The sequence below is a fragment of the Staurois parvus genome, unplaced genomic scaffold, assembly GCF_062004578.1.
Source record: "Staurois parvus isolate SC_StPar_1 unplaced genomic scaffold, SC_StPar_1.0 ptg000441l, whole genome shotgun sequence".
Taxonomy (NCBI): domain Eukaryota; kingdom Metazoa; phylum Chordata; class Amphibia; order Anura; family Ranidae; genus Staurois; species Staurois parvus.
Window position 1 is genome coordinate 602011 of NW_028318237.1, and position 23643 is coordinate 625653.

General features: G+C 40.5%; 1 protein-coding gene across 2 annotated transcripts in view; it reads right to left on the minus strand.

Annotated features, from left to right (window-relative positions):
* PDE4B (phosphodiesterase 4B) overlaps positions 1–23643 on the minus strand; it is a 545522-nt gene that overhangs the window by 134990 nt on the left and 386889 nt on the right. For both annotated transcript variants that reach the window (XM_089687949.1, XM_089687950.1), the window contains 3 exons: positions 21896–21932; positions 21698–21768; positions 4839–4888 (listed from right to left, as the gene is read on the minus strand). In XM_089687949.1, the coding sequence (XP_089544075.1) occupies positions 4839–4888; positions 21698–21768; positions 21896–21932 (158 nt within the window). The remainder of the gene's footprint in view (positions 1–4838; positions 4889–21697; positions 21769–21895; positions 21933–23643) is intronic.

Sequence of the window (23643 nt, forward strand, 5' to 3'; positions counted from 1 at the left end):
ATAGCTCCCTGATTTCATGTACGGGATTTAGATGTCACACAGCTCTCTGATTTCATATGAAGGTTTAGTTTTAACAAAGTTATCTTATTTCATATAAGGACTCAGACTTCACACAGCCCCTGATTTTACAGAAGAGCTTACACTTCACACAGCCCCTGATTTTATAGAAGGGCTTACACTTCACAAAGCCCCTGATTTTATAGAAGGGCATACACTTCGCTCAGCCCCTGATTTTATAGAAGGGCATACACTTCGCTCAGCCCCTGATTTTATAGAAGAGCTTACACTTTACACAGCCCCTAGTTTTATAGAAGAGCTTACACTTCACACAGCCCCTGATTTTATAGAAGAGCTTACACTTCACACAGCCCCTGATTTTATAGAAGAGCTTACACTTCACACAGCCCCTGATTTTATAGAAGAGCTTACACTTCACACAGCCCCTGATTTTACAGAAGGGCTTACACTTCACACAGCCCCTGATTTTACAGAAGGGCTTACACTTCACACAGCCCCTGATTTTATAGAAGAGCTTACACTTCACACAGCCCCTGATTTTACAGAAGGGCTTACACTTCACACAGCCCCTGATTTTATAGAAGGGCTTACACTTCACACAGCCCCTGATTTTACAGAAGGGCTTACACTTCACACAGCCCCTGATTTTATAGAAGAGCTTACACTTCACACAGCCCCTGATTTTATAGAAGGGCTTACACTTCACACAGCCCCTGATTTTATAAAAGGGCATACACTTCACTCAGCCCCTGATTCTATAGAAGGGCTTACACTTCACTCAGCCCCTGATTCTATAGAAGGGCTTACACTTCACTCAGCCCCTGATTCTATAGAAGGGCTTACACTTCACTCAGCCCCTGATTCTATAGAAGGGCTTACACTTCACTCAGCCCCTGATTTTATAGAAGGGCTTACACTTCACTCAGCCCCTGATTTTACAGAAGGACTTACACTTCACACAGCCCTTTGATTTCAAGTAAGGGATTTAGATGTCTCGCAACCTTCTGATTTCATATAATAGTGCATTGTGACGGGAGTCACTTTGGGTGGGGGGCCCATGGAACCCAGCTCACTTTGGAGAGGTGGGGAGACCCCTGTCTCAGCTCCCCATATCCCTATTATGTGTAAGTCACCCTGTGCCTGTTAGGGGTACAGGGTGATCTTTCCTAATATTGTGTGGGCTTTGTTATGTGGCTGCATCCCATTGTTCTATTGTGTGTCTGGTTTGGGAGAAAACTATTATGGGATATATGTGTTTATGTGTATTAGCTTAGAGGGGGGGTGTCTCCAGCAGCCCTCCCTCCTGATGGGACTGTCTGCTGGTGTAAAGATTGAATACCTGTGTGTCTTTTGATACTAAATGTAGATTGCCCTGCCCTGTGTCATTATGCAGGGAGGGGGGATTTGTCCCCTGAGTGTATATATCTTGTATTTGTGTTCAAATAAATTAGTCTACCTTCTGGCTTACTTCAAATCTGGTGTTGTCTAGATTTTGGGGTAGCAATAGCCAGATTCACTGGTCTCGTGTTCCAGAGCCTGAGAAGCAGCTTCTTGACAGAGATACCCAGTCATGGGTGTCAGGGGTCGGTTCCGTTATATGCATATTTCACAAAGCCAGCTGATTTCATATAAGGACTCAGACAGTTCTTGATTTTATATACTGTAAGGACTTCTCACAACCCTCTGATTAAAAATGTTAAACCTCTCATTATGAACCCATTATAGTGATTCCTTAATAATAGTCTCTATAAAACGCAGCCAGGGCCGTGCCTCCTGCATTGAGAAGATATGCGTTCAAGCCGTGCTCTGAAATAACATAATCTGTTGTCCTAGATCCCTGTTTTGCCTGTAAACTTTCCCAGGAGGCTGCGGGACCAGTCTCATAGCACTGCCGTACACTCATGTGCAGTTGGGAGCTGGCTGTGAGACTTCAGGAAGTCAGAGTTGCCTCCCATATCCAAGATCGCCACACCAGAGAGCCAAAGCCCAGTGAAAATTTGGCTCTGGGGAAGACAGCCCTGGACTCCACAGGACAGGAGCTGCCAGCATAAGTGGTGCCGATGCCTGTTCTAACCCTCCCCCACCCTACTCACAATGTGTTTTTGTTTGTGTCCCTGTTGGAGAGATTTCCCATCAATTCCTGCTCTAACATGGGGAAATCTCTTAGATAGGATCAAAGACATCATTAAAAACCTGACAGAGTCTCTATCCTGTCCCTTCTCTTTCAATGGTGAAACAAAAAACATTTTGACTAGAGCTGGTCCTAAATTCTGAGTTATGTGAATAGCTGAGAGTTTCATTTACGGTCAAAAGTTAGAGGCTACAATGTGACAAACCTAAACATGAGCAAATTGCTTCACTTCTGATAAATGACAGCCCAAGGACACATATTTGCATGTTATTTGCATGTCATGTGTGCACGAGGGTGGATGTACGTCAGCAAAGAGTGACGGGTGACATTTACACGTGCATGCATTTTATACGTTGTAGGCAGCTCGTAGGAATTTCCTGAAATCTTAAGTTAGCTGATTGGCTATTATGCTAACCCTCTTACTTCAGTATTTTGCATCACTAAACCAAAAGTAATGGCAAAAAAAAAAGTTCTGAGTGAACTCAAAGGGGCTCCATATAGAAAAGATTTGCTGTGCAAATGTTTTAAGCATTCGCACAGGCTCAACAAATGATTGCCGTATTGTTTGTAATATATATCTTTTTTTTTACAATGACCAGTGAAAGCAGTGCAAAAAATCAAGTGATAAAAAAATAAATAAATATACAATTAAATATTGTGCTATAGCAAATAAATGTCCTTTAGATTGTAAGCTCCACGAGCCGGGCCGTCATATTCCTTCTGTACTGAAATGTATTGTAATTGTACTGTCTCCCTTTATATTGTAAAGTACTGTGCAAACTGTTGGTGCTATATAAATCCTGTATAATAATAATAATAAATGTAAATATATAAAAAATATATATATGAAAAGTATATTCGCCGCGCAAAAACCACACACCAAAAAGAAAAAAAAAATTAAATAGATCATTTTTCTTTTTTTTTTTGGTGTGTGGTTTTTGCGCGGCAAATATACTTTTGATATATTTATTTCTTCAATTGTTTGAAATATGATTATCTCTTATAATCGTCACAGGCACAAAAACTTTAAAGGATAAATTCACCTTTCGTAACATGTTACACCCATGTTGGCCCCGCTCCCTGTTGTTACATCTAGCGGGTGATCTCCTCCTCCCCACTAGCTGTCACATTTTTTAAAAAACGCGGGGCTCCGTCTGCCCAGCCACATCATTCATTCATAGAGTTCTGTGAATGAATAAATTACAAGTCCCAACAGCCTTAGCGGCTATCAGCTTTTAGTCCTCAATGAACTACCACGGTGCTGTGGAGTGCTGTGGTAGTTCATTGATTCTTCCTATCAGCACTTCTGCTTGTCCGTACATCCCATATGGGCAAGCAGATATACTGCCAGATCTGCAGGAAACCTGCATGGCACCAGTGATCTGCTGATCGCTGGTGCAGTTTAGAGGCTCCTTACCTGCAAAAAAATGTGCATTGATTATTTTTTGCAAAAAGGTGAACTCATCCTTTAATTTACATATGTAAGTTGCTAGCCACAAATTATATAAATTCACTGTGTGCACCAAATGCCATTGCAAACCCATCCTCACATAGCCTGTGTAGAGAGTAGAGCTGTAGGAGGGGCCCAGAGGCCCTACCCTCTACAGGCTGCCTGCAGAAAATTACAGGGGGGGCGGAGACAAGACCAGTCACCCTGCACAGGTAGAGAGAGTAGCAGTGAGCCTCATACTGGATTATTAAACATTAACTATCACATACAAAACCATTCATAACTCTGCCCCCAATTACATAACCAATCTTGTCTCCAAATATCACCCAAACCGTACTCTTCCACGACCTCCTGCTCTCTAGCTCCTTTGTCTCCTCCTCCCATGCGCATCTCCAGGACTTCTCCAGAGCCTTCCACATCCTCTGGAACTCTCTACCCCAATCTATCAGACTATCGCCTACTCTGCCCACTTTTAGGCGATCTCTGAAAACCTTTTTCTTCAGGAAAGCCTATCCTGCCTTCAGCTAATAACGGAATCTTCTATTCCTCCTACCAGTCCATCCCCCACCTTTTGTATCACCAGCTCCTTCCTCTTAGATTGTAAGCTCCCAGGATCAGGGCCCTCCTAACCCTCTTGTATTGAACTGTATTGTTGCTGTATTGTCTCCCGTTATATTGTAAAGCGCTGAGCAAACTGTTGGCTCCATATAAATCCTCTATAATAATAACAATAAATTGCTCAAATCTGGAAGAACTACACAAAGAACACAACGAGTTTTATAAGAATATAAATGATTCTTGTATTTAGACAACATTTTCTTATCCTGGAGTTCAGCTTAATTGCCTTTAACGCTTTCACGCTGGCGCCTCCCGGCCTTTAAGGGTTCCAGAAGCCAGGAGGTGGGGCGGGGTTTAGGGTCATGTGATGGCCATCATGGCGGTCACATGATCGGGAAAGTTCCCGATCGAAAGAGGAGATTGGGACCTTTCCGTGAGTACCGGACATATGTGCAGGGAGCATGCGGGGCGCGCGCTCTCGGCACATATGTCCTTTTTTAATAGAACGCAAATGTGCGGCCGCTCACTGTCCAGGCCCAGATGCCGGGAGGCCGCACATTTGTGTGCGGCCGGCGTGAAAAGGTTAAATGCCAGCATAGAGTTTTATACATCCATCACATAGAAAGGTGAAACACAGCAACCCCCAGACACAGGGTTAAGAAAAGTGTTGCAATGACTGACCTTGTATATTCACTCTGTTGATTTGGGGATGGTTGGACATAGGTGATCGCCTGCAAGGAATGCAAAACAAAGATTAACTTCAAAAGAATCTGGAATAATGCATCTGTCAAGCAACAACAAACACAGCCAACAGTGTAACTGTACATCTTATCATACGCTGCTTGCATGTCACACGCTGATAGACCAAAAAGGACACATTATCACACGGACAAGAGATAAGGCGCTGTTTTGCTCTTGTACACGAGGTGTGGCAGCGGGATTTATGTCATTATCGGAGGAGCGAGTCCCGAACACCATATCACTTCTGTACAAACTCTGACATTGGAAGTTCCCATGTGAGCAAAAGTCCTGGTAAAGTCAGCTATGTGACGGCATAGTGGTCTGGAAGCTCCTACTAGATCTATACGGTATCTAACCCCTTCACGCCTAAGGGTAAAACCAAGGGCGGACTGACAACTCATGGGGCCCCCGGGCAATAAGGAATCATGGGGCCCCCGTGTCCTTGCCCACACTCAAAACACACCCAAAAAAGACTATAAAAGGTACCAGGGGCATTTCATGGGGCCCCCTACTGACCCCAGGCCCTCGGGCACTGCCCGAGTGCTTGAAGGGTCAGTCCGCCCCTGGGTAAAACAAATCTTAATGCCTAAGCGCAATTTTACAACGTTGACACGTGTTAGTAAAACCGTCCATATCATCACAACCAGGGGTGGACTGACAACTCATGGGGCCCCCGGGCAATAGGGGATCATGGGGCCCCTGTGTCCTTGCCCAAACTCAAAAAAGCCTATGAAAAAGGTACCAGGGGCATCTCATAGGGCCCCCTACTGACCCCGGGCCCTCGGGCAGTGCCCGAGTTTCCAAATGGTCAGTCCGCCCCTGATCACAACTACTTTGTACATCCAGGTGAATTATACCTTGTTTGTTTTTTTCAGGACAAACTGGGCTTTCATTTGGTGGTAAATGGTAATGGATATCTCCTGATTTGTTTTTATTATCAAAGGAAAACTGGCCCAGAATAGTAAAAAAAAATAATTTTTTTAAAAATTTGCTGTGTGTTTCTTGTTACTACCATAACCTACCACCAAAGAACAACCCAAAATCAATTTTCCAGCTCTTGACGATTGCAGAGATACCATATATGTGTATGTTATTTGTGGTTTGTACCCGTAGTACAGCCCAGAAACAATAGTGCGCATTTTTTTTTTTACCTAAAACACACTGACACTAACTGACACTAATACCAATTTAAAAAAAAATCCTGACCTTTCACTCTGACCTTTTTGACCTTGACCTTGACCCAAACACTTACCATGGCACTGATCTAGATATTTTTTCTTTATTTTCTCTTTTCTTTTTTTTATATTTATTTATTTATTTATATTTTTTTTAACAAACTTTTTTTTCCCCCTCTCTATGCCAGGAATTAGAGAGATACAATGTATCTCTCTCCTCCGTTCATAGAGAAAGAAAAAAAAAAAACAAGGGTGCCGGGCTGCACAGTGACTGATCACTGTGATAGCCAATCAGAGGCTATCACAGCGATCGCGACCCAGAATCAGGACTCCCGAGTCCTGATGTTAAAAAAAACTGAAGAATATATTTAAAAAATCTATATATTTTTTAAATATATTCTTCAGATTTTTTTTTAACATATAAAAAAGTCATTTTAACATATATTTTTACATATATCTGTAAATGCATTCCAAAAATGTAGATTTGTATTTTTAAAGACATACAGTATATTTGAAATGTATTTTTAAAATATTTTTCATATATTTTGTGATAAAAACGCATTTCAACCAGGGGCGGACTGACAACTCATGGGGCCCCCGGGCAATAGTGGATCATGGGGCCCCTGTGTCCTCGCCCATACCAAAAAAGCCTATGAAAAAAGCCAGTGAAAGGTACCTGGGGCATCTCAAGGGGCCCCCTACTGACCCCCGGCCCTCAGGCAGTGCCCGAGTGCTTGAATGGTCAGTCCGCCCCTGATTTCAACATGCAGTATACATATATATATTTATTGAAATATATTTTGAAATATATTGAATACGGCCAAAATTGTGCCATTTCAAATATATGGCAATATATTTGGGAAGCATATTTTTAAAATATACTTCAAAGATATTTTTTTTCCATATGGGATGCCATGCAGATTATGACATTACCTTGCAGGGGAAGATCTTTTTTTTTGTTGTTGTTTTTTTTTAGGTTTACTACCGCTTTAAATGTTAGATAAACTTTTGTACCAGGCGCTCCTCTGTACACATCTAAGAATTCACAGTCTGGTGAGCACCCACTCCTTGTCACTATCGGAGAGTTTATAGGTACATGGGTCGAATTCCGAACAAATTTTCTTTAGAAAATCAGAAATGATGTGCATTTTGGTGTCACCGTTGATTTAGAAATTCAACCAACCAAGCCTTCAATTTCACTTCGTGTTGCTACAGAAAAGAATTTTCATGGCCAAGAATTTTCTTTTCTTTCCAGGTCACAGCTCACACTCATTTCTTTTTAGTTTATATTTCCCGCACGATTCTCCCATCATTGATTCGAAATTCGTTCATTATTCAAGAAATTGACCAATCACTTAAATTCAATGGTCGCATGAAAATCGTCCGTTTCTGTGACCAACTAATTGTGCAAAATTTGAACGAAAATTCTTAGAAAAGATTTTCGAAAGAAAATTCTTTCGGAATTCGACCCGTGTATGGCTGGCTTTAGGCAGGACCAGAAGAGGGTCCACCCATGCTATACGGACATCACGGAGCTGCTTCTTTGAAGGAAACAGCACCTTATGGTATTTACATCAGAACCACGTCTATCGGTAGAGTACTATCACACACATTAGTGAACTCGGTTTGACAGCTCGGGTCTGGCTCTTCGATTGTTTATAAATGAAAGTTACAATTGTAGCTTTCATTAATTATTTACTTTTAGGTGGAAATTAAAAAAAAAGTTCTTTTGTTTTTTTTTTAAGCATTTAAGCTCCTTATTAACTTTTATTGAATCCTAATTAGTCTTTGGTAACTCCTTTATTCCTTTAGCATTTTATTTTAGTCATTTTTAGCCACTTCCTGCTGAGTGGATGTCCATGGATTTCCTTGTCCTTCCGAACTTCTACCAAGATGACGTGTGCAGCTACAGGCATCATCCCAGTGTCTTTTTTTTCTCAGCCAGCGTTTCCCTCCACTGTAAAAGCCATCTAAATCTGGGAGCCCAGGATCTGATCTGGTGGTGTCGCTGGGTTATCATAGAGCTGGCTGTTGACCAGACAGTCCCCGGCCTTCTCTGGTCCTAGGAGGCCAGAAGAGACGTCATGACATTACTTCTGGTTCTGGAAGATGCAAACACTGACATTTTTAGTTGGAAAGCATGAGATCAATGTTTTTGTTTTTTGTTTTTTTTTATTTTTGTGCTTTTCAGTGTACATGAGAGACCCCAGATGTCTTCAAAAAGAGGATCTGTCATATTATTTCTTATTTCCTTTGCCTTATTTCCAGCACAAGGGATGTTTACATTGGAATCTTCTACTCTTCCAACCAGTCCATCCCCCAAAGTTACTACCTTTTGTACCACTAGCCCCTCCCTCCTAGATTGTAAGCTCCCAGGATCAGGGCCCTCCTATCCCTCTTGTATTGAACTACAACTAAAAGTGATAAAAAAAAGTTCCACAAGAGTGTGCAAATTTGAAGTGTGACATGTGAGAGCTGTGAGAATGTGGAATAGACTCCTTCAAGAGTTGGTTCTGGCCAGCTCAGTGGATTGCTTTAGGAAAGTCCTGGATTCTTTCTTGGATACACAGAATATAACTGGATATAACATTTATAGGGAAAGTTGATCCAGGGAATATCCGATTGCCTCTCGGGGGATCAGGAATGAATTTTTTCCCTGAAGGAGCAAATAGGATCATGCGTTGCTGGGTTGTTTTTTTTTGCCTTCCTCTGGATCAACTGTGGGTGTAGGATTATAACTTTTTTTTTTAGGTTGAACTGGATGGGCTTTTGTCTTTTTTTCAGCCAGACTAACTATGTAACTATGTTAGGTATCTATTTACTTGCCATGACATCATGTTATATTTTACAAAAAATGGGTTATGCATTGTGTCTTTTTGGATTAAAATTCATTGAAGTGAATAAAATAGCTTTTTGAAAAATCGTTGTGAAAATACTGTGTGACATAAAAAATTGCAACACCCACCATTTTATTAAAATTTTATATATGTGTGTGTGTATAGTATATAAATGTGTGTGTGTGTGTATATACAGGTGAAACTCGAAAAATTTGAATATGGTGCAAAAGTTCATTTATTTCAGTAATGCAACTTAAAAGGTGAAACTAATATATGAGACTCATTACATGCAAAGCAAGATAGTTCAATCTGTGATTTGTCATCATTGTGATGATTATGGCTTACAGCTCATGAAAACCCCAAATCCACAATCTCAGAAAATGAGAATATTACATGCAATCAATAAAACAAGGATTGTACATAGAACAATATCGGACCTCTGAAAATTAGAAGCTGCATATGTACTCAGTACTTGGTTTGGGCCCCTTTTGCAGCAATTACTGCCTCAATGCGGCGTGGCATGGAAGCTATCAGCCTGTGGCACTGCTGAGGTGTTATGGAAGACCAGGATGCTTCAATAGCGGCCTTCAGCTCTTCTGCATTGTTCGGAGCCATGTCTCTCATCTTTCTCTTGGCAATGCCCCATAGATTCTCTATGGGGTTCAGGTCAGGCGAGTTTGCTGGCCAATCAAGCACAGTAATCCCACGGTCATTAAACCAGGTTTTGGTGCTTTTGGCAGTGTGGGCAGGTGCCAAGTCCTGCTGGAAAATGAATTCAGCATCCCCATAAAGCTCGTCTGCGGAAGGAAGCATGAAGTGCTCCAAAATCTCCTGGTAGATGGCTGCGCTGACCCTGGACTTAATGAAGCACAGTGGACCAACACCACCAGATGACATGGCTCCCCAAATCAACACAGACTGTGGAAACTTTACACTGGACTTCAAGCATCTTGCAGTGTGTGCCTCTCCATTCTTCCTCCATACTCGGGGTCCTTGGGCCTCTCCATTCTCCCTCCATACTCGGGGTCCTTGGGCCTCTCCATTCTTCCTCCATACTCGGGGTACTTTATTTTCCAAATGAGATGCAAAAGTTGCTCTCATCAGAAAAGAGGACTTTGGACCACTGAGCAACAGACCAGGTCTGTTTTTCTTTAGCCCAGGTAAGACGCTTCTGACGTTGTTTGTTGTTCAGGAGCAGGTTGACAAGAGGAATACGACATTTGAAGCCCATGTCCAGGATCCGTCTGTGTGTGGTGGCTCTTGATGCACTGACTCAAGCCTCAGTCCACTCCTTGTGAAAGTCCCCAACACTTTTGGATGGCTTTTTCCTGACAATCCTCTCCAGGCTGCGGTCATCCCTGCTGCTTGTGCACCTTTTTCTTCCACACTTTTCCCTTCCACATAACTTTCTAGTAATGTGCTTTGATACAGCACTTTGGGAACATCCAACTTCTTTTGCAATTCCCTTTTGAGGCTTTCCCTCCTTATGGAGGGTGTCAATGATGGTTTTCTGCACAACTGTCAGGTCAGCAGTCTTTCCCATGATTGTGATTCCTACAGAACCAGACTGAGAGACCATTTAAAGGTTCAGGAACCCTTTGCAGGTGTTATGGCTTAATTATCTGATTAGAGTGGGACACTTTGAGCCGAGAATATTGCACCTTTTCACAATATTCTCATTTCTGAGATTGTGGATTTGGGGTTTTCATGAGCTGTAAGCCATAATCATCACAATGATGACAAATCACGGCTTGAACTATCTTGCTTTGCATGTAATGAGTCTATCTCATATATTAGTTTCACCTTTTAAGTTGCTGCACTGAAATAAATGAACTTTTGCACAATATTCAAATTTTTCGAGTTTCACCTGTGTGTGTGTGTATATAGTATATATATGTGTGTGTATATAGTATATATATCGATGTGTGTGTATAGTATATATATGTGTGTCTGTGTATATATAGTATATATATATATATGTGTGTGTGTGTGTATATAGTGTGTATATATATATATATATATATATAAAATGTATGGGGGTTCTGAGTAATTTGATGATTTTGACATGTAGGAGAGAAATGTCAGGACTGGCCTGGGCTGGAAGTGGTTAACATTGACGTTGTTCGTGTTTGAAGTGCTAAATTAAGAAATAAAATTTTTTTTTTACCTTTTTTTTACCAGAATAATTATTCTAGTGCCTACGCTAAATCACAGAAAAAAAATGTTTACTGTAATTAGTTTTTAATTTTGTTTCTTGTCTAATTTGCAATTAAAATTTTAGCTAACCCAAATAATTTTTATTAACTCCTTTATTACCTTCCCTTGTCTTTTTTTTTTACTGTTTTTTTTACTGTTTGTATATAAACTTTAAATGTGACACTTCTGAAAATACAAAGCCTTATCCTGATATGTTGGCTTTGTCCGCTGAGTCTAATATCACAAAAGATCTGAAAGGAAAGGTCTCCATCTAGTGGTGTTGTCTGCTGGTACAAAGCTTATTCTATTGAACAGAAGCAGTTGGGTTTACAACTACTGACCAGGGGCAGACTGACCATTTGGAAGCTTGGGCACTGCCCGAGGGCCCAGGGTCAGTAGGGGGCCCCATGAGATGCCCCTGGTACCTTTTTCATAGGCTTTTTTGAGTTTGGGCAAGGACACAGGGGCCCCATGATCCCCTATTGCCCGGGGGCCCCATGAGTTGTCAGTCCACCCCTGCTACTGACAACAAAGTACAAATGGAAAAGATGAACTCATCCAAAAATAGTTTGGAGCCAATGTCTTCAATGTCTATTGGCTTCATCAGAGGTTTCTAAGTAGCAGTTCATTATTTCAGACTCCCAGACATGGCTGGAATAAAAGTGTCCCCCAATCACATCCTGATTTCCCAATTGCTCATTTAGCATTATGACGAGACGGTTGGGGAGTAGGCATGTGCGGTTCGTTTCATTTCGAGTTAAAATTTAGACAAACTTTTCGTTAGGCAGAGATTCGGATGTATCCATATTTCCAAATTACATTAGTAACAAATTGAAACAAATCAAAAATATCGAAACAAAATTTAGTCTGAAATGATGAATTATCCAACTTCGAACTGAATTCGGAACGAATTAGAAAACAAATTTGAAATGTAAACATATTGCTGACTATTGCCGATTTCCCTTCAAAGACTGTGTATATTAGATTATAGCCCTCTTCTGAAATTTAAATCTAAAAAAGAATAGAATAGAAAACAAAAAGAAAAGAATAAAACTAAATAGAATATAAAGAATATAGCCATCTTCTGAAATTCAAATAGAATAGAATAAAATAGAAAGAATATAGCTGTCTTCTGAAATTCAAATGAAATAGAATAAAACAAAATAGAATAAAAAAAGCTTAGAGTAAACAAGAGTAGAATATAAAGGAATAGAATATAAACTAATAGAATAGAATATGAAAAAATAGAATATAAAAAACAGAAGAGAATATAATATAAAAAGAATATAGCCCTCCTCCGAAATTTGAATTTCGAATAGATTCTTTTCTATTCAGTCATTGGTCACAATGAATTCAGATTGTTTTGATATTTTCTGTTCGAATTTGATTCCAATACTTTGAATATTTGGGAAAATTTTTAATTTTATTGTACATGTGAAGCCAGTATATGATTTAATGCAGCGCCAGTAATGTTTTTGTGGCCAAAATGGCTCCTAACCTTTTTGTGATAGAGGCCAGCTTTGCTTTAAGTCTACCTGGTCCAAGCTGTCCTATTTCCTTTACTAATAGATGCACCTGCTGTCAGAACCAGGGGCGGACTGACAACTCATGGGGCCCCTGGGCAATAGGGGTTCATGGGGCCCCTGTGTCCTTGCCCAAACTCAAAAAAGCCTATGAAAAAGGTACCAGGGGCATCTCATGGGGCCCCCTACTGACCCTGGGCCTTAGGGCAGTGCCCGAGTTTCCAAATGGTGAGTCCGCCCCTGGTCAGCACTGTATATACTACATGTAGCATCAGCTACATACAGTATACAGGTCTGTGTTCCAGCAGGCTTCCCGAAACAAGATCAAGTTGGGCTAAGTGCTGCTCACGGGAAACCTTGTATTTTATCAATGAATACAAGGTTTTCTCTGATCAGCTTAGGCAGAGAGGTAGGCGGATGACCACAATCTCCACCTCAACCAATCAGAGGAAGCCTTGTATTCATTCATAAAAATACAAGGCTTCCTGTGAATGGCTAAGCAGCACTCAGCCCGACTTGGGAAGTCCCAGTACCACTGCCAGAACACAGTGCTGTATGCTGTATGTTGCTGCTGCTATTACTAAAGGAAATAGTGTGTTTGGGACAGCTTGGCCTGAACAAACTATTTAAAATGATAGCAAAGCTGAACGTAGGATTTAAATGGGCCGGCACAAGTCTAGCTTGACAAAAAATATAATACTAATTTGCGCACCTTAATGATTTTTATAAATATATTTTTTAAGTACATGTAAAGCTTTTATTTGACAGCGGGATTTTGTCAGCAGGTCTGGGTCAATGATTCATGGCCAGGACCTGCTGATTGGCTGGGTCTAATCACAGCCTAGAGCCCTGTGTTGACAAGCAACACAGGGCTATGTACAGAGGGAACGATCTTTTTGTTTCTTCTCCCTGCACAGCAGGGAGAAGGAACAAATAGATTTTTTAGGTTTTTAGTAAAAAGCAGCACATATTACGTACATAAACACTTGGTAGGCACACACTTAACCCCTTGATTACCCCAGGAATGTTAACCCCTTCCCAGCCAGTGTCATCAGTACAGTGACAGTGTATAGTATTATCACTGAACACTGTATTAGTGCCACTTGTGATGTCAGTGACAGTTAGTCAGTTACCACCAAGTGTCAGTTAGTGTCAGATTGCCTGCCACACTATAACAGTCCCACTATAAGGCTCTGATCACCGCCATTACTAGTATAAAAAATAAATAAATAAAAATTCCAGTATATGTATCATAATTTGTAGACGCTATAACTTTCATACAAAAACAATTAATATACACCTATTGGGATTTTTTTTTCTTACCAAAGACGTAGCAGAATACATTTATGAAGAAGTCTGATTACTTGGATTTATTATTGGATATGTTTAATAGCAGAAAGTAAAAAATATTGTTTTTTAATCAAAGTTGTTGGTCTTTTACATTTATATAATAAAAAATAAAAAAAACTCAGTGCTGATTAAATACCACCAAAAGAAAGCTCTAAGTGTGAAAAAAAGCTATAAATTTAATTTGGGTAAAACGTTGCATGACCATGCAATTACCAGTTAAAGTAGCACAGTGTTAAATAGCAAAAAATGTCCTGGTCGTGAATGGGGTAAAACCTCCCGGAGCCCAAGTGATTAAATGTGTTTATACAGATGTGTCAATTAGAAAAGTGGGGACATAACAAATTTGATTTTTGCTGTAGAGTTTAAAGTCTATGCAAACCCTAACAATCAACTTCACATATTTTCTCCCTTCGATCTGTTAAATATACTATTGAAAGCATCCAGTATTATTATTCTGAGGACTACAGGATCCCACCCATCAATGTTATCCTCGAGAGGACAGGGTGTGTTACCAGTAGTCTGGTCTTGTTTCTGTTGTTCTGATACAGTACAATGAATGAGCATCATCACCCTAGAATAGCAAGTGCACTGCTGGCAGAATGACTGGTTGAAAATAAAGGTAAAGAAGCCTGAATAAATAATGAATGCTGCCACGACAGGACAGGTAAGTTGCAGTAAATTACATTTCTGGTTTTGGATTTAGTGCTGAACTTCGCCATCTAGTGGACATAATTCATTATTACAGGTAATAGCCATTTTGACAAGACTAACATTTCTGCCACGCACCCAGGCATGTGCAATTGTACATGAAACTCTAAAAAAATAACCTTGTTGTCCGAGTATAGATCTGTATGGGTTCCCAAGCATGTTTAAAGAAGAATTCCAGGTATGGATATTTTTAAATAGTTATATTGGTCCAGCTTGGACCAACGTAATGATGTATATACCATATATACAGTACATTATTATTATTATACAGTATTTATAAAGCGCCGATAGTTCACTCAGCGCTGTACATTACAAAGGGGGACAGAACATGTGACAGAACAATACCAATACAATGCAAAACATGAGGGGATCGAGGGCCCTGCTCTTTCGAGCTTACAATCTAGAAGGGACGGGATAGTGGTACAGGAGGAGATAGCTGTGGGGGATGGAGTGGTAGGAAGAGTGGAGGAGGTCGGTCAAGTTAGCAGGGGGTATGCTTCCCTGAAGAGATGGGTTTTCAGGGTGCGCCTAAAGGAGAGGAGAGTAGCTGATAATCTGATGGGTTGGGGAAGGGAGTTCCAGAGGATGGGTGACACCCTGGAGAAGTCCTGGAGGCGGGCATGGGAGGAGGAGACCAGGGAACTAGAGAGAAGGAGGTCTTGTGAGGAGCGGAGTGTGCGTGTTGGGTGGTACTTGGATATTAGGTCAGTGATGTAGTTCGGGGCAGTATGGTGGACAGCTTTGTACGTCAGTGTTAGGATTTTAAATTTGATCCGTTGCGCAATTGGAAGCCAGTGGAGGGATTGGCAGAGAGGGGTGGTGGAAACGGAGCGGTTGGAAAGGTGAATGAGTCTGGCAGCCGTATTCAGGATGGACTGAAGCGGGGATAGCCAGCGGCGAGGCAGGCCAGTGAGGAGGGAGTTGCAGTAGTCGAGTCGTGATATGATGAGGGAGTGGATGAGCTGTTTAGTGGTTTCTGGGGTTAGGAACGCGCGTATTTTGGCGATGTTGCGGAGGTGGAGTCTGCATGAGTTTGTTAAAGATTGGGCTTGGGGCTGGAAGGATAGGTTGGAGTCCAGAATGACACCAAGTACTCTGGCCTGCAGGGCGGGTTTGATATTGGCGTTGTTGGATGTGATGGAGAAGTCAATGGGGGGTGGTGTCCGGGCTGGGGGGAAGACAAGAAACTCGGTTTTGGAGAGGTTCAGTTTAAGGAAGTGGAGCGACATCCAGTCTGATATGTCGCTCAGTAGGTGTGTGATTCGGGCAGAGACCGAGGGGGTGAGGTGGGGGGTTGAGAGATAGATTTGTGTGTCGTCGGCATAGAGGTGGTAGTTGAAGCCGTGAGAGTGTATGAGTTGGCCAAGTGCAGCGCTTAATGTGACAAGTAATTATAAGGAAAAAACTGTGAAAAAAGTTTCAAAAAAATAGTCCATCCAAAAATAAAGAAAAAGTCCCAGACAAAGGAAATCCAAGGACAGTTGTGTCACCAACCACTCATACACAAGGCTTACCAGAAAGGCATGACCCCCTGTTAAGAGTGGTCAATCGCACATTGTTAAACAACCCAGAAAGCCTGTCACTCGGATCCTCCTCCAGATCACCAAGAGAGCAGATAAAGATCTTCTAAACAATGGAACTTAATTAGGGGAGCTAAACCACTTAGGATATGGTTTAGACTCCTGGTAGGAAACATGTAAAGAAAGAGCGCTCCACATCTTGTAAAATCATTAAAACAACATTTATGTAAAGTACGGATGCACTCACATGAAAACAGACATCATTAGGCATTGATAGGAAAAAAATCCAAATTTTCCAGTTTCCAAACTGGCCGCCACCCGATCGCGCATGCTCAGTAGTGTGTGTACGCGGCTCCCCCCTACACATTTTGTCACAGGTAACGTCATCAGGGGCATGCCCACACGCTTTACCATGCTCCTTATAAAAGACCTGAAGCCCCAGAGGATCACGTTTGATTGGCCACACTAGACAAAGGAAGCAGGAAGTATACCTGCAGAGTAATCAGTCTCTAATCAACTGGAAACATTGCCATGTAGTGCCAGAAGACCAGATGGCAATTAAAAATTATATTAGTCCACTAAAGGTGTGCAAAAATTTAAATGAAGCTCCACCCTGTGGTGACTAACAAAAATCATTAAAACTCCTACCAATTACTAAGCCAACCGATTAGAGCTGACTAATAGAGCACCATCTAATGTTCTTAAGCAGAGCCAATGAAATTTCAATATTAAAAATATGAGAAAAATAAAAATAATAAAATAAAAAATGAAAAATAAATACATAACACTAAAAATTACCCCTCCAACCATCAATATCCAAGGGCATACACATATCGGGAGTTAATCCTCTGTGACTAAAAAGTCAAACAATCATATACACAAAGAATTATACATGAATTATAATTAACTATTGTTGATAAAACAGTTAATATCCCACTCGATGTTGAGACCCCACGATGAATAACTCTTGAGCCGATAAATCCAACTGGTCTCGGCTTTAGAGATAGTTCTTTTGGCATTACTCCCTCGCCAATCCGGAGTATATTTCTCTAAAGCAATAAAGGTGGTACCCTCAGGGTTACTATTATGTTTTAAAGCATAATAATTGGATACACTGTGCTCCTTCAAACCTTTTCTTTATATTGGCAATGTGTTCACTCAAACAAACATGGAGGACGCGTGTCGTACGCCCCACATATTCCAAACCACATGGACATTTCAACATGTAAACCACATGTCTAATAGGTGGATCCATCACATTTTCTTTATAATCATTGAAATCCCTATTATTTTTCTTTTTGGCCCTTTGATCAGATTCCTCCTTTATTTTATTTATTTATTTCAGGTACTTATATAGCGCCGTCAATTTACGCAGCGGGTGGCGGCCATTTTGGAAACTGGAAAATTTGGATTTTTTTCCTATCAATGCCTATGATGTCTGCTTTCATGTGAGTGCAACTATATTTTAAATAAATGTTGTGATTATGGTTTTACACTATGTAGAGCGCTCTTTCTTTACATGTTTCCTACCACGAGTCTGAACCTTATCCTAACTGGTTTAGCTACCCTTAAGTTCCATTGTTTAGAAGATCTTTATCTGCTCTCTTGGTGATCTGGAGGTGGATCCGAGTGACAGGCTTTCTGGGTTGTTTAACAAAGCGCGATTGACCACTCTTAACAGGGGGTCATGCCTTTCTGGTAAGCCTTGTGTTTGAGTGGTTGGTGACACAACTGTCCTTGGATTTCCTGTGTTTCATCACAGCCTCTGGGACTTTTTCTTTATTTTTGGATGGACTATTTTTTTGACACTTTTTTCACAGTTTTTTCCTTATAATTACCTGTCACATTAAGCACTGCACTTTATGTACTGTATATATGGTATATACATCATTACGTTGGTCCAAGCTGGACCAATATAACTATTTAAAAATATCCATACCTGGAATTCTTCTTTAAACATGCTTGAGAACCCATACAGATCTATACTCAGACAAGGTTATTTTTTTTTAGAGTTTCATGTACAATTGCACATGCCTGGGTGCGTGGCAGAAATGTTAGTCTGTCAAAATGGCTATTACCTGTAATAATGAATTATGTCCACTAGATGGCGAAGTTCAGCACTGAAGCAAAAATGCTTACAGAGTACCTAAATCCAAAAACAGAAATGTAATTTACTGCAACTTACCTGTCCTGTCGTGGCAGCATTCATTATTTATTCAGGCTTCTTTACCTTTATTTTCAACCAGTCATTCTGCCAGCAGTGCACTTGCTAGGGTGATGACGTTCATTCATTGTACTGTATCAGAACAACAGAAACAAGACCAGACTACTGGTAACACACCCTGTCCTCTCGATGATAACATTGATGGGTGGGATCCTGTAGTCCTCAGAATAATATTACTGGATGCTTTCAATAGTATATTTAACAGATCAAAGGGAGAAAATAAATTAAGTTGATTGTTAGGGTTTGCATAGACTTTAAACTCTACAGCAAAAATCAAATTTGTTATGTCCCCACTTTTCTAATTGACACATCTGTATAAAAACATTTTAATCACTTGGGCTCCGGGAGGTTTTACCCCATTCACGACCAGGACATTTTTTGCTTTTTAACACTGTGCTACTTTAACTGGTAATTGCACGGTCATGCAATGATTTACCCAAATTAAATTTATAGCATTTTTTCACATTTAAGAGCTTTCTTTTGGTGGTATTTAATCAGCACTGAGTTTATTTTATTTTTTTTATTATATTAATGTAAAAAGACCAACAATTTTGATTAAAAAACAATATGGTCTTTGGTGAGAAAAAAAATCCCAATAGGTGTATATTAATTGTTTTTGTGTGAAAGTTATAGCGTCTACACATTATGGTACCTATACTGGAATTTTTTTTTTTGATCAGAGACATATAGTGAGACTGTTATAGTGTGGCAGGCAATCTGACACTAACTGACACTTGGTGGTAACTGACTAACTGCCGCTGACATCACAAGTGACACCAATACAGTGTTCAGTGATAATACTATACACCGTCACTGTACTAATGACACTGGCTGGGAAGGGGTTAACATCCTGGGGTAATCAAGGGGTTAAGTGTGTGCCTACCAAGTGTTTATGTACGTAATATGTGCTGCTTTTTACTAAAAATCTAAAAAATCTATTTGTTCCTTCTCCCTGCTGTGCAGGGAGAAGAAACAAAGAGATCATTCCCTCTGTACATAGCCCTGTGTTGCTTGACAGCACAGGGCTCTGGGCTGTGATTAGACCCAGCCAATCAGCAGGTCCTGGCCATGAATCATTGACCCAGACCTGCTGACAAAATCCTGCTGTCAAATAAAAGCTTTACATGTCCTTAAAAAAATATATTTATAAAAATCATTAAGGTGTGCAAATTAGTATTATATTTTTTGTCAAGCTAGACTTGGGCCGGCCCATTTAAATCCTACGTTCAGCTTTGCTGTCATTTTAAATAGTTTGTTCAGGCCAAGCTGTCCCAAACACACTATTTCTTTTAGTAATACTAAAATACTTACAATATTTAAATATTTCCTTTAGTAATACAAAATGAGATTCGCAGAACTCCCTTTAGGAGACTGCTTCTAATCTCAGCTTGTTACCTGTATGAAAGACACCTGGTAGCCAGAAATCCTGCTGAATGACAGGGGATCAAATACTTTTTTCCCTCATGAACATGCAAATCAGTATATCATTTATTAGACACGCATTTCTTTTGAATTTTGTGTTGCTATTCTGTCTCAGTGTTACAATACACCGAACATTCGATTTGTAGATCGATCATTTCTATGTGAGTGGGAAAACATTCAAAATCAGCCGGGGATCAAATACTTATTTCCTTCACTGTATGTACCATGCCTATGGGATCCTTCTGGAAGCTGGATATCATTGTGATACTACTCCATAGATCTCCACTTGTTTCTGGGTCCTGTGTCGGGTGGCTGCCTTACTGTATCCAGCTTCCACATGGATCCCACAGGTATGGTATTTACATAGTTATGCTGGTCCAAGCTGGAACAATGTTACTATGTAAAAAAATATCCATACCAGGAATTCTTCTTTAAATACACTTACTGCTGTCTAACTCACTACCCCTGTTGGATGTCTTTTCCAAGTATTACAAAACAACTTATCCACGCCTTGTTTATATCCCGCCTCGATTACTGCAACTCCCTCCTCACTGGTCTACCGTTACACAGGCTATCCCCCCTTCAGTCTATTATGAATGCTGCTGCTAGACTCATACACCTTACCAACTGATCAGCGACTGCTGCCCCTCTCTGCCAATCCCTCCACTGGCTTCCACTAACCCAACGTATAAAATTTAAAATACTAACCACAGCATACAAAGCCATCCACAACACTGCCCCCAGCTACATCACTGACCTCATCTGCAGATACCTCCCAAATCGCCCACTCCGCTCCTCCCATGATATCCTCCTCTCTAGCTGCCTCATCAACCTCCTCCCACGCTCGCCTCCACGACTTCTCCACAGCCTCTCCCATCCTCTGGAACTCCCTACCACAGCATGTCCAGTCAGCCCCCACCCTGTCTGCCTTTAGGCGATCTTTGAAAACTCACTTCTTCTGGGAAGCCTACCCCACCTCCACCTAAGAACTGTACTTGAATCACCTCCACCAGATCATCCCCCGCAGCTATCACCTTTTGTATCACCTCCCCCTTCCTTTAGATTGTAAGCTCCACGAGCCGGGCCCTCCTATTCCCCCTGTACTGAAATGTATTGTAATTGTACTCCCTTATATTGTAAAGCGCTGCGCATACTGTTGGCGCTATATAAATCCTGTATAATAATAATAATTAGCTAATTTTTGGGTAAAATAATACTTTCTAAAGTTAGTTCTGAAGCTTATTCATGCTAGTTTGAGAGTCATGCCCCCCTCGTGTTTTTGATCTAAAGCCAGCCATTCATGGATCGAAATTCAGGCGGTCCCACAGGGACCAGGATCGATCGACCTATATAGCTGTGCCAACTATAGCTGGCAACACTGATCATTGTATTGTGATGACAGGAAAGGCTGTCAAAATGCAATAATTCAGCGGGGAGGGTTCCCCTATCTACATTGAATGTGTGGATGGGGGAATTGTCTCATTTGTTTATTATCATTCAACTGGTTGATTGAACAAAAGAAAATGAAATCATACATGGCAAGCTTTAGCTTCATGATGAACCTCCTGAAACTCAATCACTCCCATAATGTATTTAAAGGTTTCAGTCATGTTCTCCCTTCTTTCCTCCAGACTGTACATATTAAGTTCCAGCAACCTCTCCTGCTATGTTTTATCCCTTGGACTTTTCATCATTTTTGTTGCCTGTCTCTGAACTTATCCATATACCTTTGTAAGTGAATTCTCCACAACAGACAATACAGTGAAGCTTATTAACTGGAATATGCTTTGCTTAAAAAAAACCCAAAAACAAAACCAAACAAATGGAATGGTGTAGACACGTACTTGTTTGGTGCTCCATGAAGGTTGGTTAGTAATGTGAAATTATTCCTTACACTGCGCAGACTGGCCAGCACCTGGAAAATTGACACAGGGTCAGTATGCAGCTTAAACCATGATACCCTAATAAAGGCAAATACTTAACAAAACACTTCCATGTATCAAATGTACAGAGAAGTCTTTAGGTTACCTGTAGGTACATACCTGGGCAAATGGAGTAACAATCAGGTCATCCCCATGCCTAAAAAATAAAGAAGAAGGTTATAATACCTGAAATATGAATTTAGCAAACTAAATTATGCTTAATGTTGACTTAGATTGTCAGTCCACGGAAAGCAGATTCAGGTATTCCTGAATTGACTCCCCACTAGCCACTGGTTTCCGCCTGAGTCTCTGTCCCCTGACCATCTTTCTCAGTGAAAGTGAAAAAAATAATAAATAGAAACCCCCATATACAGCATCCTATATCCACAGCTGATCCAGAGAAAAGCAAAGCATAAAAAAAACACACCTGTGAAGAAATTTTCTCCAGAGGGAGAAAGAAAATTCCTTCCTGATCCCACAGAAGGCAATTGGATTTTCCCTGAGTCATCAATCTCTGATGTTATTACCTAAACTGTTAGTATTTAATTATATTTTGTGATTTAGAAACACCCAGCTCTTTTTTTTTAAACAACTTACTGAGTTGGCCGAGGAAGTCTATTCCACATTTTTACAGCTCTTACTGTGGAGAAGCCTTTCTGGATTTGGAGGCTAAATCTCTTTTTCTCCAGATGTAAAGCTACCCCTTGTCCTCTGTAATGATCTGAAAGTCAATTACTCTACACCAAGTTCACTATATGGACCACTTATGTACAGTATTTATAGATGGTGATCATATCCCCCCCTTATGTATTATACATGGTGATCATATCCCCCCTTATGTATTATACATGGAGATCATATCCCCCCTTATGTATTATACATGGAGATCATATCCCCCTTTATGTATTATACATGGTGATCATATCCCCCCTTTATGTATTATACATGGAGATCATATCCCCCCCTTATGTATTATACATGGAGATCATATCCCCCCTTATGTATTATACATGGTGATCATATCCCCCCTTATGTATTGTACATGCTGATCATATCCCCCCCCCCCTTATGTATTATACATGGAGATCATATCCCCCCTTATGTATTATACATGGAGATCATATCCCCCCTTATGTATTATACATGGAGATCATATCCCCCCTTATGTATTATACATGGAGATCATATCCCCCTTATGTATTATACATGGTGATCATATCCATCCTTATGTATTATACATGGAGATCATATCCCCCCTTATGTATTATACATGGAGATCATATCCCCCCTTATGTATTATACATGGAGATCATATCCCCCCTTATGTATTATACATGGAGATCATATCCCCCCTTATGTATTATACATGGAGATCATATCCCCCTTATGTATTATACATGGAGATCATATCCCCCCTTATGTATTATACATGGAGATCATATCCCCCTTATGTATTATACATGGAGATCATATCCCCCCTTATGTATTATACATGGTGATCATATCCCCCCTTATGTATTATATATGGAGATCATATCCCCCCTTATGTATTATACATGGAGATCATATCCCCCTTATGTATTATACATGGAGATCATATCCCCCCTTATGTATTATACATGGAGATCATATCCCCCCTTATGTATTATACATGGAGATCATATCCCCCCTTATGTATTATACATGGAGATCATATCCATCCTTAGTTTCTTCACAAAAGAGAATAAGTTCAGTTCCTCTAATCTTTCCTCATAGCTGAGCTCCTCCATGGTTTTTATCCCTTTGGTTACAATCTCCGCACTTTCTTCAGTTCTCTGATATCCTTTTTGGGAAGTGGTGCCCAAACTGAACTGCATGCTCCTAATTCA